Source organism: Mustela lutreola, chromosome 13, assembly GCF_030435805.1.
Source record: "Mustela lutreola isolate mMusLut2 chromosome 13, mMusLut2.pri, whole genome shotgun sequence".
NCBI classification, from domain to species: Eukaryota; Metazoa; Chordata; class Mammalia; order Carnivora; family Mustelidae; genus Mustela; species Mustela lutreola.
In genome coordinates, this window is record NC_081302.1 from 46,430,374 (window position 1) to 46,445,918 (window position 15,545).

A 15,545-nucleotide genomic window follows, 5' to 3' on the forward strand; every position below is an offset into this window, starting at 1 on the left:
CCAATAAAAATAGAGTAAACAATTATTAGTAGCATTCATTGATTTAGAATATTCCATTATGGAAAGAGAAAACTGTGCTATTACCTTTTGTGCCTCCACTAGCTACTTACACATTTAGAACTGTGTGCTCTAGAAGTTTTTGCAGTGGTGAGATAACATATGATAGAATATGTGGAATCTTACTCCTGAAAAAAGTCACATTTTTAATGACTGATTAGAACATAATGGAAAATGAACTGGAATAAACTGTATAACCATGTACCATGGAATTATGATTTTTAATGGAAAATTTAGTATGAAAGCAAAGATTTTGAAAGGAGATTCTTTATATAATTTTACTGCTATTTTTGAAACTTTGAAAATAGAAAAAGAATAAAGAGAAGTGTAATTAAAAAAGACTTTTTCAGTTCATGGCTCTTGGCAACATAGAAAGTTTTGTCATCTTTGACTTCATTCTGACATAAAACTCTCATAAAGTACGGCATATGCTGTGTTAGTGATCAGAACCATTTTTGAACCGTATTAATCTTCTGTTGGAAAAACGCCTTCTTACACAACATCTCTAGGAAATAAGATTAAACACAGACCTCTAATGGCAGAAAAGCTAGATCACAAGTATAGACAGCACTAATAGTCTGACTTTATGATGCAGAGCTTCATCTTGAGAAAATCGAGTCTTTTTAGTGAAAGTGTATTTTATAATAGCCTTAGAAGAAGAGGTCTACCAGTGGATGGGATGAGTCCAAAATATCCTCTGTCAGCTCATGAACTCTAGTTAGGCCCTCTGATTCTTGTCTCTTATTTCCCTGTCACTGTGAAGGCTGAGGGAAGGTTACGGGAAGGTCATTATTATTCTGTTTCCTTCTCACACCTCCTCTTTGAGGTCCAGTATCCCCAGGTCCTAGAGGAGAGATGTAAGCCATGGTGAGGTTCAGTGGTGGGTATATGGTGGGGCTGGAGACACAGGACCTGGTTGGAGACGCCGGCCCGAGTTGCCTGCAAGACTCCACACTCTGTCCTGGCTAGTAGCTCACAGAAATGATGTCACCATGGCTACATGAAATAAGATTTTGTATATGAACTTCATTTCCATTAAACATCCTCATTTCTTCATATTCCTCTTGAATGCATCTTTATTGCTAATAACATTTGGATCCTGCTTTATCAGGACTTCTGCATAAACATTTTCACTGGTGTTACACTGAGTTGAGGCAGTCTATTATCTGGCTTCATTTTTTTTTTTTTTCCAATCTCACATTTTATTATGGTTTTATCCAAATTTATTATTAGGCTTTATTATTTATCTATCTATCTATCTATCTATTTATTTATTTATGTTGATAAATTTATATATTTTGTTATTTATTTTTTAATATATTTATTATTATTTATTATTGGGTTTTACCCAAATCAGTCTATTTGGCTAAGAGAGTGATTATCTGATTTCTACTGTGTGTGTGTATGTTTTTGTTTGTTTGTTTTTTATTTTTTGTTTGTTTTTAATCCTGTTTTGTCTCAGAAAATTTTGCTGCTCCTTATCCCTTTGCCCATATTCTGCTCAGTTCAGTTGCAGTGAAGGTGCCCGGCAGACAGCCAAGTAGAGATGATGTTGAGAGTAGGCCCTTGGATATTCAATCTGGAATTCAGGAAACTGATGTGGGCTGGATTCTACTCTTGGAAATCATCCCTTCTTTTCATCTCAGTGGCCGCTGCTATAGATGAGGGCACCAGTGACTCTCCTTTGGATTTCTGTATTACTTTCGCCATTCTTTCACTTCACTTTGAAGAGTCTGAGTTTTTTCTAAAATGCAATTCTTTTGATGTCTGTCACATATTTGAACCTTGGTGGCTCTTTTCATTGCGTGGAGGATAAAATCCAGATTTCTTAACCTCGCTTAAAAGGTTTTGCATGATACGGTACCTGCTTGATATGGTACCTGTGGTTTTGCATGATGTGGTACCTATGGTGGTTTCTCGCGTCCTTTACTTCCAGACAATATTCTTTGCCCTATTCTCATTTCTTTCTGTGCCTTTCAAGTTCTTGCAGCTTGACCCCTTCAGACACTATCCTTTCGTTGCCTGATCCTTCTTCCCACCACCCCAAAACCTTCTCTCATGCCTAAGTCCTTTTCTCTCTCAAGCTTTTGATTAGGTATCATTTATTATATGAAGACGGTCACTGATAAGTGTGGGTTATGAGGTTCTTCATTCTAGTGTGGTTCTTATCAAAACATTGCGGACTTATCTAGGTATTGTGGTTGACATTTGCTTCTCATTCACCACTATTGGTCTCTAGATTCTGTGAGGCCAAGATGTCTCTATTTTGTTTAACATTATATCTATATTGTGTAGCACGGTCCCTTTTAACTGGTGCTTAATATTCATTTGAGTGAAAGAATAAGTAAAGTTGCTGATTATAAAACATTAATGTAAAATTCAACGAAGTTTCTGTATTCCAGCAGTTGTGAAGTACAGTGAGAAAGGTAGAATTAACCAATCTCTCTGTCTCCCATCTGAATATTTAAGAGTATATAATTTAGATATATTCAGGACCTCTAACACAAACAGTGAATGTACAGGTTGCCGACAAAGAACACTGTGCTGAGTTGAATAATTATAAACACATGTCATGTTGATGACTGGGAATTTTAAAAATTGTCAACATATCAAATCTCCTTGAATCTATTTACAAATGCCTCATGAGTCAAATACAATTCAAATGAATTTTATTTCTGGAACTCTTGAGTTGTTCTAATGGTCATGTGGGAAAATTAATGAGAAAAGGGAAGAAAATTTAAAAACGGAAGAAAAATAATTTGAACATTCAATTAAGGTATAGTACTTCAAATAGTGAAACAGAATTAGAAGCCCAGAAAAATAAGTATAGGATAAAAGTGTAATATGAAATCAGTTGAGAAAGATGACTAATAAAATACTTAATAAATATTTTGAAAAATATAAATGTTGATCCCTGTCTCACACTGTGTACCGAAGCATATAATTATAATAGTCTTTTTTAATATAATGTAGTGATAATGTGCCATCTTATATAAAAGAAGATGCTTTTGGAAGCTCTTTTCCCTGGTATTCGTGATTTATTTGGACATACCTAAAACACTTCAGTCTATTATTTTTTGTTATCAAGATCCTAATTTTGCAAGATGACTGGCTTTGACCCAGAAGTGGTATCCGTGGATACAAAGGAGAGGGAAGATGATAGGATCACTATTGGTTCCAGCTCTTAACCTTGACTGTCCTGTAGCTTGCTGTAAGGACACGTCTTGGATTGATATTTAGCATGATACATTTATTCTCTGGCTTTTTACTAAGGATAGGGAGGTCAGATGCATTTTTTGCTTCTGAAGTCCTCAAATAAAATAAGCCAAAGGTCAAATTTTGACTGTTTTTGAAGATTTGGAAAACAAATTATAAACCACTTACTCTTCCAGTTTAGTAGAAGCTATGTTTTTAAGTAAGTGTCATCTCTCAGACATAAACTAGCTGTGTGATTGTTTAGCACTCTTAGAGCTAACTTCTTAACCTACCCTAAGTGTAAGTATACTTATTTTTATAATCGTGTCCGGCATATTGTTCAAATAAGCTAAGTATACTCATTCTTGTACCCAGTGGCATTGGTTTCTAATAAAGCACATCAGTTCTGTTTTTGCTGTTAGACGTTCCAGTATCTACTCTAAGGTTTTGTAGCATAAGAATGGTCACTGCCTATCCAAAACAGTATAGGTCTTGGGGTGTTATTTTTCTAACACTGTTATTTAACAGAATTCTATCTTTTTTGTTTTGTTTTTGTTTTGTTTTTAAATAATAGTTCACAACCTGTCCTTTTGCTACTGAATGCCTTACTGACATGGATCTATCCTTGGTTTTACAGAGAGAAGAGAAGAGGAAAATTTTGAAGAGAAGAAAGCTATCAAGAAAAAAATTAAGGAGCTTAAATTTTTAGATTCTAAAATTGCCCAGAACCTTTGTATGTATGATTCCTGTTAATTATTTCATTTTCTTTATGACTTCTTTTTCATTTCATTATTTTAATATTTTATGATTTGCATAATAACTTCAAAGATAATTCCTTTCCTTTAGGCTATATATGGGTTAAATTCCTCAAAAAATTAATATGTATTAGAAAATAAAGCTAAGAAAAACATTTAGAATAAAAATATATCTTCTATAACTAAAATCTTTATATTTTGGATATATTCTAAAATCTATCTTCTACATACTTTGTCTAAGTATATAAATAACAAGTTAAGAAATTTAGGTGATGACATAACATTTTAAAAAGTGGTAGCAGATTTTTTCTTTTAAACCTTCGAATCTCTATTATTTTTGATACTTGATCACACACAAAAGAGGTTGGAATATTAATGGAAATTAGGATGATGAATAAAATGAATTCCATTATCCCATCTGAGCAGTTCAAAGCCTTTCCTCAAAAGTAATGACTGGAAATATTTTAGATTTAATTACTGTTACAGGAGCTAAATACTTAGTATTAAATTGTCTCCCTGACTGAATTACTGTGGGAAGAGAGGGCAAAGAGTTTTGCTTCTAACTCATTTCTAACCGTAACTTAAATGCATCAAAGATAGTTTGCTTGGAACTGAGATAATACCCTATGTATATATTACTTTCTGATGTTGTGAGAGGAATACAATGTGGAGAATCTAGAGGCATGGAAAGTTAACATGGCTTTTAGTCTGCCTTTCAATTATTACATGCCTCAAGAGAGCTTTTAACAAGCGTTGGGAACAAAAATTCTTTGGTGTGAGGCTAAAGATCCATGCTATTGATTAAAGAAGGAATTATGTTGGAGGCAGTAAGCGTAAAAGACTGAGTTGGCATTCCTTCTGGGAAAGTTTTGAGATCTCCTTCCTTTCCTGCTTACTATGACAGGGCCACCCCTTCCTGCATTGTGGGTGTGCCAAGATACTACTCGGTTTCTGGGCATAAATTGATCGCACATCCCTACACTTTTGAAGGTAGATGTCATCATGTGACTTGCTTGGGTCAATGACAGTGTAAGTGGAGATGAGATAGCTTTTGTATGGAAGCATTTATTGCTGGTGTGAGAAACTCCAGTGTTCTTTCTCCTACACCCCAGAATGGCAGTAAAAATGGTGTCCATCATCCTGATGTGAAGATTGTGTCAGGGCTCTTTCTGATGTGTAATGGACATGTAGTCTGAATTAGAAATGATTTGTGTATGTATGTATATATGTGCGCATGCTTAGATTCCTGAGATTTTGGGGACTGTTATATAATACAGGTATTTCAGAGAATTTTCCCTTTTAAAGGAACATTGACTTCAAACCATTATTAACTTAGATAATCTCAAAAAGTTCTATTCTCTGGGATCGGAAAGAGATTTTTTCCTGAAAAGTGTCCATGACTTGGGTTACTGATTCCTAGGTTGAACTCTAAATAACCTCGTTAGGGATCCTGAAATACCATTTTATTTATTTATTTACCTGCAGATCTATTTATTCATTTGAGAAAGGGAAAGACAATGCTTGGACAGGGAGGGGCAGAGGGAGAGAGACAAGCAGACTCCCGTGGAGCAGAGAGCCCTAGTACCCTCAGATCATGACCTGAGCCAAAGTCATATGCTTAACCAACAAAGCCACCCAGGCACCCCAAGAAGTAGCATTTTTAATGGAATTCTTTTAGGTGGGTCAGCCATGATAAGTTAGCACTGATATCCAACTCAAAGTTGCATAATTTACTTTGGTATTCTTTACATGTGACAGAACATGTGCTAAATGGCTAATAATGGCTAATGATTATTGATTACCTTTATGTGTTAGTTTTATATTTGGCCCTTTAATCTTTACTATAACCCTATCACAGAGGTAGGAACATTAACGTTATAGGTGGGTATAGCAGTTCAGTGACTTGAATAAGTTGGTTTATTTTGAAAATGGTCAGTAGGTATAGGTTATACTATTCCCGTTTAGAGATAACAAAGTTATATTATACAGAGAATATTATTTTTGTTTTGTTTTATTTTAGCTAGAGGATATAGATCCATCCATTTTATTGTCAAACACGTTTTAAAATTTAAGATTGAAAAGTCCAGAATTTAAACCATGTCATATTATGATGTAATCCATTTCTGGATTCTTCTTACCCTCTTCGATTGTAGCAAGTGTTATGATTCAAGCTTTAAGAAGCTTTAACAACCTATAATTATAGTCTGATTCACAGCTGGTTTTTGTCTGTGAAATTCAGTCTTTTGAGATACTGAATTCTGAAAAGAGTCTTGTGATAGTGACAAGGCTCTATGTTGTCACTTGGAGATCTGAGATACTCTATCTTAGATTTCTCTTCACTGAAATATTTGATAGAATTTTGAAGAAAGGATCTAAAAATCTACTCCTTTATTTACCTATTTATTCAAATGTGTGTTAGGTTCTCCCTGTATTTGAGTTCATAAAGGGTTTGGCAAAGACCCTGGGCTCAGCATAAAAGGTTGAATTGCAGCCACTCCAGGCTCAAGAGATGCCTTAGGAGTTTTACAAGGTTCATATGCTTTACCAGATTTTTGGAGTATTAGAGCTATAAAGGGAGGAACCCTGGAATCTATGCATTAATGTAAAGGTTTAAATATTTATAAGTTCTCTTGAAGAAAACATGTGTGACTGGTTCCAAATCTGCACACTTTACACTTCTTCACTGAACTCAGTTTCCCACTGGGATCTATGTAATCACATTTTGAAGGATAAGATGCATGTTAGTAAAAATACTCACTTTAATGGGTCTTTTGGAGGCTTTAAATGAGTATCTCATATTCTCAGTAACTTTTAATTTGTTTTTTAAAGGTCTAGGCTTGTCTTCTGAATTTTGTGTTATACATTAGGCCATTTTCAACTCTTCTGTCATTTTTTTTTTTTTTTTTTTTTACCTTAGAGCAAATGTTCCTAAAATCTTATTCATAAGTTATAAAAACGACATAGTTCAGTCTTTATAAATACAGACATGTTATTTATAACAATAACATGATGCATATGTTATTTTAACTATATAATAATCAATACCTGAAAGCAGTGGGTGAATTGGAAATATAGAAGAAAGACAAATAATAAATTTTGTCCATTCACAAAGTAAACTCTTCTATTAGCCTTTTATCTTATTTTGATATGTTACTGTATTCATTATGCATGTGGTATATATAAATATACACACAAATGTATATATATACATATATACATGTATCTATATATGTTGTATATATCTATAAAATATATACTATATATTATTTATTTTATATATAATATATAAAAATTATATATACATGTGTATATATACACATATGTATTTATACACATGTGTATATATAGTATATATTCTTTAAAAGTGTGTGAGGTCATATAAGGTTTTTTTCTGCAATTTTTTTTTTTTTTAAAAATCTCCAAGGCCATCTTTACTTTGGACACCAGTCACAAGTTTGGGGGTCCCCTAGACCACTCTTAAATATGATAATTTGTTAGAAGGACTCACAGAACTCAATGAAAGCTATCTGACTCAAGCTTAAATGATACAGATTAAAAGTCAGCTTTTAATGAAAGAGGTACACGGGGCAGAGTCCAGGAGAGTTCTGAGGGTCAAGTCTTTAGCCATGGACAGTTCTAGGTTCTCCCAGCAATGATGAATAATAATACCCTCTAATTATTGCCAACCAGGAGGCTCACTTAAGCCTTGGCATCCGGCATTTTTACTAGGTCTTGGTTATGGGTGAACCCCTGCACGACTGACCTTAGTTTTCAGACCCTTGAGAGGTCAGGTTAATACTGCGATCCAAACCCCCCCACCACCACCATAAATCACATTATTAGCATGTCTAGATGGGTATTTCCTGATTAAGTTTAAAAAATATCCTTTTCAGGATGGAGGAGATAGATATTTCAAGGGCATTTTTCTCCACATTGCCATAATGGCTTAAGTATATAAAAGTATGTATTTTTTTTTCTCTCAATAACTATGTTATGCTTCAGAGTAATTTTATTCTTTGATCTTTGTATTTAATGTTACAATCTTCTATATTTCTGTGTTGTATCCATAGACTAGGTTTCTTGAGTGAAATTTATTGCTTCTGAAAGGTAATTAATAATTTCAAAGATTCTGCTTAACCTTACTAAATTTGCAATTCAGGTATATTTTAACAGTTTACCTTTTCAGTTTGCTTATGTTAAGGTTCAACAAATTATTATTTTTCTTTTGTCTTTTTTTCTCTTACTCTTTTAATAAAGGTTACATATATTTTGCTCATTTTACTTTTTTAGATCTCAGGGTATCCTAAATGAAGAAAAAACAAATGCTTTCAGTCTTGAGGCGGGTTTTTCCCCTCAACTGTCTTGCTTTTTAATTGTTTTGATGCTTCAATGGGTTTCCCTTTTATGATGTCAGATACCAATCTTTTCACATATTTTTCATCAACTTTTATGCTTAAGATGTTCTCTCTCATAAAGAAGCTAAATTGGCATGTTAAATTTCTTTTAATATTCACTTTTATTAATATTTGCATCTAATTCTACAGTCATAAACAACTTGTTTTGTACATGATGTATAGATTTAGATTTTTCTCTACCCATCAATTACTGATGATCTTTGAGCTCATATAGTTAGCATATTTTTGTGCTTTTTTTTAGTGTCTACTACAGGGTTATCCTGTTATAATTCCATTAATCTCTGTTGCAATAACATTTATACAATTTTATTAGCCCATTTTGTTTGGATATTATGGGTTATACCCATCCATAGTTTCTAGCACTGTTTTCCCATATTTATGACTAGTTGAGTTCAGAAATGTGTCAACAAAGCTGGTGATGAGAACACAGACGGTACCCTTGTTGCTTATCTGTAGATGATCCATGGTACCTTGGGTATATGGAATACTGCCTTCACGAAGGAAGTAGACCATGTTTTCTCAGCCTTGCCAAACACGTTGTCTATGAAAATACCTACAGACAAAATGACATAAGTTCAGCATATAAAATAAATTAGTGGGCTAGGGGTAGCCCACTACTACTAATGTAAAGTTGAAATTCTTAGTAATTTTATCCAATCTATATTGGATATATTACCCAATCTAATCCATTTGGATAGTTTTCCAGGAAAATTTGTTTTCCAATATTGGATATTCAAGCTTTAGTTACATGCAGAGGCTATTTTTCTGGGATATTGTGTATAATAGTTTGAAATAGGGAAGTGCTCTTATAACTTACAATAGTGTTCATGCACTACTTAGCAGTTTTCATAAAATATTTTTTTGTGAACTATCTAGTAGGGCTGGAAGATATTATATAAGTTAATAACATACATGTTTAGACAAATATTACATGTGCATCTTGGAGTTTCATAGTTCTTTTTATTACAATGTGATATTTTTATGGCATACCAAATATATTTTGGATTTTTTTTTTTTTAAATCACATGAAAATTGGCACCATTCCTTGATAGGCTAATAACTAAGCATTAAAAATCAACCTTGTAACCAGCATAATAATAAAGGACTGTTGCTTAAATAGTAGTTCTAAAGCTAGAGTAGAAAATGTGCTAATGAAAGTTTCCCCCTAGTAATTACATTTAATGTTTCAAGTCTCTCATTTTATGAATTATTTTTGATTTTTTATATGGAACTACGTCTCAAATTCTTTCCTTCCCTTACTCATCATGAGCCTCTCTCTCCTCCTTTTAGCAATCTTCCTGAGCTCTTTTCGGGTGCCATATGAGGAAATCAAAATGATGATATTGGAAGTGGATGAAACACAGTTGGCAGAGTCTATGATTCAGGTAAACAAACTGGCAGAGAGCTTAAATTCCAATATTTCATAGCAAGCTTCTCATTAAATAGAAATTTGTAAGTGAAGCAAAATTCTTAAACCAAATCATTCAACTGGAAAATCATTGCTGCATAATTAGTTTTAGCATAACTTCTGCTTTGCCAGGAGATAAAACTCTGTATCTTCTCTTAACTGCAAACCAAATATAATGCTATCAAAATGATTACATTTCAATTATTTTAAATGACTCTTTCTGAAAGGAAACTTGTTTAATTTTACATATATGTTTTTGTTTTGGTTACAGTTCAGTTTAGTAGTATGTTAATTAATGTTTATTTGTATTATCCTTTTAGAATATGTTTTTCTTAGACTTTGGTCTTATGAAGTCATATTATGATTTTGTATAGAAGATAGAGGGAGTGTTCTCTTTATTTGAAGTTAGCTTTATGAATAACCCTCCCTTGAGTCGTTGGTGTGCCTATGAGTGCTAGAAATTGTGGGCATAGCATTCTGAATCCATTCAGGAGGCTATGATTTTTTCAAAATGGTTTTTACCCACAGTAGTATTTAAGGAACGCTAGTGAGGGGCCAGAGTTACTTGCTGAGTTCCACATAAGGCATCAATAATGCATATCTTGATAAAATGTAAAAGTGGTGAATCAAACCACAAAATATATAGGGAGAGAATAATCTGTTTACTATCTTTCATTCTTATAATGGATGTACTTGGGAAAAGGATGTTTTTTTTTTTTAGCAATAAAATGAAACCAGAGATTATTTGCTAGTGTCAACACATCTTTACAATTATTTCAGACATTTACATCAGTAGATGGTATCTTTAGCAGCCTTTGACTTGCCCCTCCTACCTTGTCTTCCCAATATGGCTGTGACATAATCCCAGTAGGAGTTTGCCCTGTGAGTCGCTGAGACTCCCAAACAAACGATTCAGTAACTCTTGAAGGTTTTATCCTCTGGCACTTTTCTTTTTACTAGATTTTTGTCTAATTTACTTTTGACTATAAATGGACCTTGTTGTTCGGAATAGACTTCAAGTTCCTTAAAGGAAATTTTTCTACTTAATACATGTTTGTGTTTTTCCTAATGTGTTTGTTGAATATTTACAGGGTCGCTTTTAACTTGATTATATGAATGCGTTGGATGTTCAGGTGGATCTTGGGTAGGGATGAGGGAAAAATTTGGATTTTTTTAAGTTCATGTCCAACGATCATCCAGGTCTGTAAAATTTCTTGATATATTAGTTTTCTATTGCTGCTATAACAATTTATCATAACTTCAGTAGCTGAAAATAACACAAATATATCAGCCTACATTTCTATTGAACAGAAATCTGATGTGTGTCTTACTTACCATGCTTAAGTCAAGGTGTTGGCAGGCTTACATTCTTTTCTACAGGGTTTAGAAAAAGCTTCTTTTCCTGGCTCATGGCTGCTTACATTCCTCGGCTTGGGACACGTTTCTTCAACTCTGAAGCAATGTTGCCTTTCTCTCTCCTTTCTTTCGTAATCACATCTCCCTCTGGCTCCATTATTCTGTTTCCCTCTTTCACTGGTAAGAACCTTTGTGGTTACATTTGGCAGTTCAGATAATACAGAAAAATTGTCCTATTTTAAAGTCTGCTGATAACAACATTGATTTCCCTTTGCCATGTAACCTCATATTTCCACAATTTCTTGGGATTAGGTGTGGACATCTTGGAGGATGTGGTTTAGGTCATCTTGCTTACCACACCTACGAATATAAAACGAGTTTTGGGGATTTAAGATCTAAAGACTTAGTTTGAATATTTTTATACTAAAAATAAGAATTTCATGCTCTTTGAAGTCTGACTTAAAAAATATGTTCCTAATTGTAAAGTGAAGAACTGCCGATTTTGAAAAGGGCATAGAGAAAACATTACTCGGTAATAATCACCATTTTGGTAAGTTCTGTTCAGAATCATAACTTTCTTCCATCATTTCTTGTTACTTATTCCTATATAACCAGATGTCAGTAATATGCTGTTTGTTGTTGTTGTTGTTTAGTATGCTGTTTTTGATGCCAGTTCTCTACCTCATTCTTTACCCATTTGCCTTCATTTGTCATATAGTAATTAATTCATTTAGCAAATATTTTACCTACTATGTGCAAGGCATGTGGAATTTATAGTTTGGCAAGGGAAATGACATTTGCATAAACATGACTGGATCAGGATTAATTGATTTTAAGATTTATAGACTGTGTTAGGGGAGTGCTGTGCCATGTGTGGAGGCAAGGGCTCTTACATGTGTGCATGTGTAGAGGTGAGGGTTCTGTAGGGTTGGATAACAGTATGGATGTAGAAAAGGCAGTAGGACCATGTGAGTAATGTAGCAGGCGTCAGTTATTCTGGCCCTAATAATTCCCTGTGCTGTGAGAGAAAAGCTGGGGGGTGGGAGCAACTGCAAAAAGTTTAGTTTGATAGGACCTTAAGATTTGTGAAAGGATGGTAAATTTGATAAAGGGAGAGACCAAGGAAGTTTGGGCCTCTATTCTTACAAATCACAAGAATTTCATTACAAAGCAAAGCTAATGAAGTGAAAAATTAATAAATTCATGATAAAAGGTTAATTATATGTGAACTACAGATATCGAAGGAGATTTGATGGTCATCTAAAAGGATCATGAAGAAATTCAGAGGCCTGGTTAGTAAATAGCTCAAATAATCTAGCTGTCAGCTAGAATGGTTGATGGAAACAACCATTGGGCCTCAGGCAATTTTCATAAGAGAAATTTCTATTTGTATGGAAAAATCCTCTATTGCTTTTATTCAGTTGGTAGTTTTAGTAGTAATACTTTTTTAGGGACGATCTTAAATTGTCACTTTTTTTGTTTGTTTTTGGCCAGTCAACCAAGTTTTTTTCCAAAGGTACACAGTGAGTCCACAACTTGTTCTTTGATCTAACTCTTTTGATATAGAATGTCCTCTAACATTATTTTTAACTAATGACACCATTTGGGGGGAAGTTTTTCCCCATAAATATATATATAGCATGATGTAGGCTTAATTATAACTTATACTTGACTTGGGTTTGTACAGAGTATACTGATATTATAATCTGGAGATGTGAGCACCAACCACTCTTTTTCTTAATTTTAATATCAGGGCACTAACTTGCTTATAACACTGTTATAGTCAATTTTATTTTGATACAGAGGATCTATATAGACTTTGTCTCCAGGATTGTGTAATCATTAAAATTCTAACAGGGAAGATAATTTGTGTGTTTATTTGGCCTTTCTCCATTGGGAGAGTTTCTCTTTTCTAAATGTGTGGCTCGGGAAAGGCCATGGATAAAAGACAAAGGAGCCTGTGGTTTCTGGACAGCTGATGATATAGGCAAAAGACCATGGGTACTTAAGTTCCTAAAGGAGCTCCCTATAGGCTTTTTATCTGCAAAGTGTATCATTCTGTGTCTTCAGTGCCTTCCCAAGTTTCCCTTCCCATCAGAAAAGTTTGTTTTAGAGATACTTTAATTTTTATTATTAAAACTGTAATCATGTTCATTAAATCTTGCAAGCGGTTTCATTAAAATTTCCTGAATTTCATTTCTTTTTCTTGCCTTTTAGTAGCAGTATGATAATTTCTTTTATCCCCTTGAATGAAGCGTTAAAATGTTTGGCTTTGCCTGAAATTTCTGACATTTAATTCCCTAAAGCTGAAATGTAATTGATCACATTTACCCAGGTGAGAAATCTGTTCCTTTGGTGTAGGTTGAGTTTTTCTTTCTCCGTTTTATGGTTAATCAAATAAACATTCAGTAGCACTTGATTTGAATATATAACTCTGGAGAGAGAAGAGGAAAATTGACTGCTTTCAGGATGCAGAGAATGTAGTGTAAGGCTGAGTACAAGGCTGAGGTTACCTAGAAACAAAAGGAAAGGTTGACTTTTTCAGTGGTTTCTTTCCCATAGTTGATTAGTAAGTCTTTCTAGAATTCAAAAAGCACATTTGGTGAAGATATTTTCTTGTGGTTTTAATTTTTAGAACCTAATAAAACATCTTCCTGATCAAGAACAGTTAAGTTCATTGTCTCAGTTCAAGAATGACTATAACAACTTATGTGAACCCGAGCAGTTTGCTGTTGTGGTAAGTACCGTCCATCTCTCAGCATTTGCTCTTCTGGGTGGGGGTTTTTGTACTGTGCCACACGGGAAAGGAAAGGTCAGACCTTTCCCTTCGGGATTGTTTCATAAACCTTCAGTGTCCATCTTGCCTTTTTTAACCTCAGGATATTTATGAAAAATTATCTTGATTTCAAATATATATATTGAAACTGTAGCCTTAAGGGAAGTCCAAGGAGTTTTTAAGAAGCATGAGCATGATTTTGTGTGTGTGTGTGTGTGTGTGTGTGTGTGTGTTTTCTCTCTTTTATGTCAGAATGTAAGGTGAAAACTGCACTCCTATGGCAGAAGGGTATATTTATGTTTTATTCTGAAGCTAGCTATGTATCCCAACGTATTGCAAGAATAGCTTCAGTTTCTTGTTCTATCACTCACCTCCGTTCATCTCCTATTTTGGACTCGAATTAGAAATACAGTCTCCTTCTTGGCAATGAAGATGAAAAATGAATACCTTTTTAAGAAAAAATTTTTGAGACCCCTTGATAATCATCTCGTTCCAGCCTCCTATTTTATAGAAGTTGGGGTCCGAAGAGGTAAAAATACTTGCCAATGTTATATATTAGCTGAGTTGCAACTTAAAATTAAGATTTTATCAAGCTTTTTTCTGTACTTTTTTCCTTCCATGATCATTTTGAGGTTGGTTACGTTTAGTCATCATGACAATACGTTAGTGTTTCATTTCTTTTTAATTTTTTTTTAAAGATTTTACTTATTTGAGAGAGAATAAGAGAGAGAGGGAGAGAGAGAGAGAAAGAAACAAGCGGTGGGGGGAGGGGGGACAGAGAGAGAAGGAGAAAGAGACTCTCCACTGAGCACAGAGTCTGACACAGGGCTCCATCCCTGGGATCATAACCTGAGCCAAAGGCAGATGCTTAACCAACTGAGCCACCCAGGTGCTCCCATTTCTTTTTTATATGTGAGATTCTTTATTTCCCTTTTATCTTCAGTTCTATTACCAACCTCCAGGGATATGATAGAATTGTATTTGATATAATTTTGAAAATTTGGGTTGACTAACTAAAGGACTGTCTGCATACCATATTTTACATGTTATAGGCATTTGCTCTTGAACTACTTCCTGTCCCTTCATAAACCCATTCTTCCTCATCCCTCGCCACAGCACCTGTCCCCTTCCTGAGTTCACAAAACTCTGATTAGAACACAGAAAGGGGAAAATAAAGGGTTTTCCCCTATTCATTGTCTTAATATTTTGATAACTTATTTACAAAAGTGTTTTTCTTTTTTCTTACCCAGTTCTCCAGAATACCATTTTATCTTCTCTTTTTCTCTTTCTTCTGTATTTCCTTCTTTGCTTTATATTCTATTACCTGATCACATTGTCTTTCTTTTGATCCCTATTTGATCCCTGTCTTCCATTGGGAATAAGTGAGTAAGGGAGAATTTGCATTAAGTTTTTAACCACAGACTTTTTTGCCCATCTCTTTTGACTCTTGAATGAAGATGACAAAATGTAAAATTACAGCTTTAAAGTATTTCCCATTCACATTAAATCTGAAACACACACAAGCTTATGTGGAAATGCATATTTAGCAAGTAACATTTTACACTGAGCATCATCACAGAGAA

At 34.1% G+C, this 15,545-nt stretch overlaps 1 protein-coding gene across 4 annotated transcripts in view; it reads left to right on the top strand.

Annotated features, from left to right (window-relative positions):
- DIAPH3 (diaphanous related formin 3) overlaps positions 1–15,545 on the top strand; it is a 506,201-nt gene that overhangs the window by 227,700 nt on the left and 262,956 nt on the right. For all 4 annotated transcript variants that reach the window (XM_059144199.1, XM_059144200.1, XM_059144201.1 and 1 more), the window contains 3 exons: positions 3,890–3,985; positions 9,713–9,807; positions 13,822–13,923. In XM_059144199.1, the coding sequence (XP_059000182.1) occupies positions 3,890–3,985; positions 9,713–9,807; positions 13,822–13,923 (293 nt within the window). The remainder of the gene's footprint in view (positions 1–3,889; positions 3,986–9,712; positions 9,808–13,821; positions 13,924–15,545) is intronic.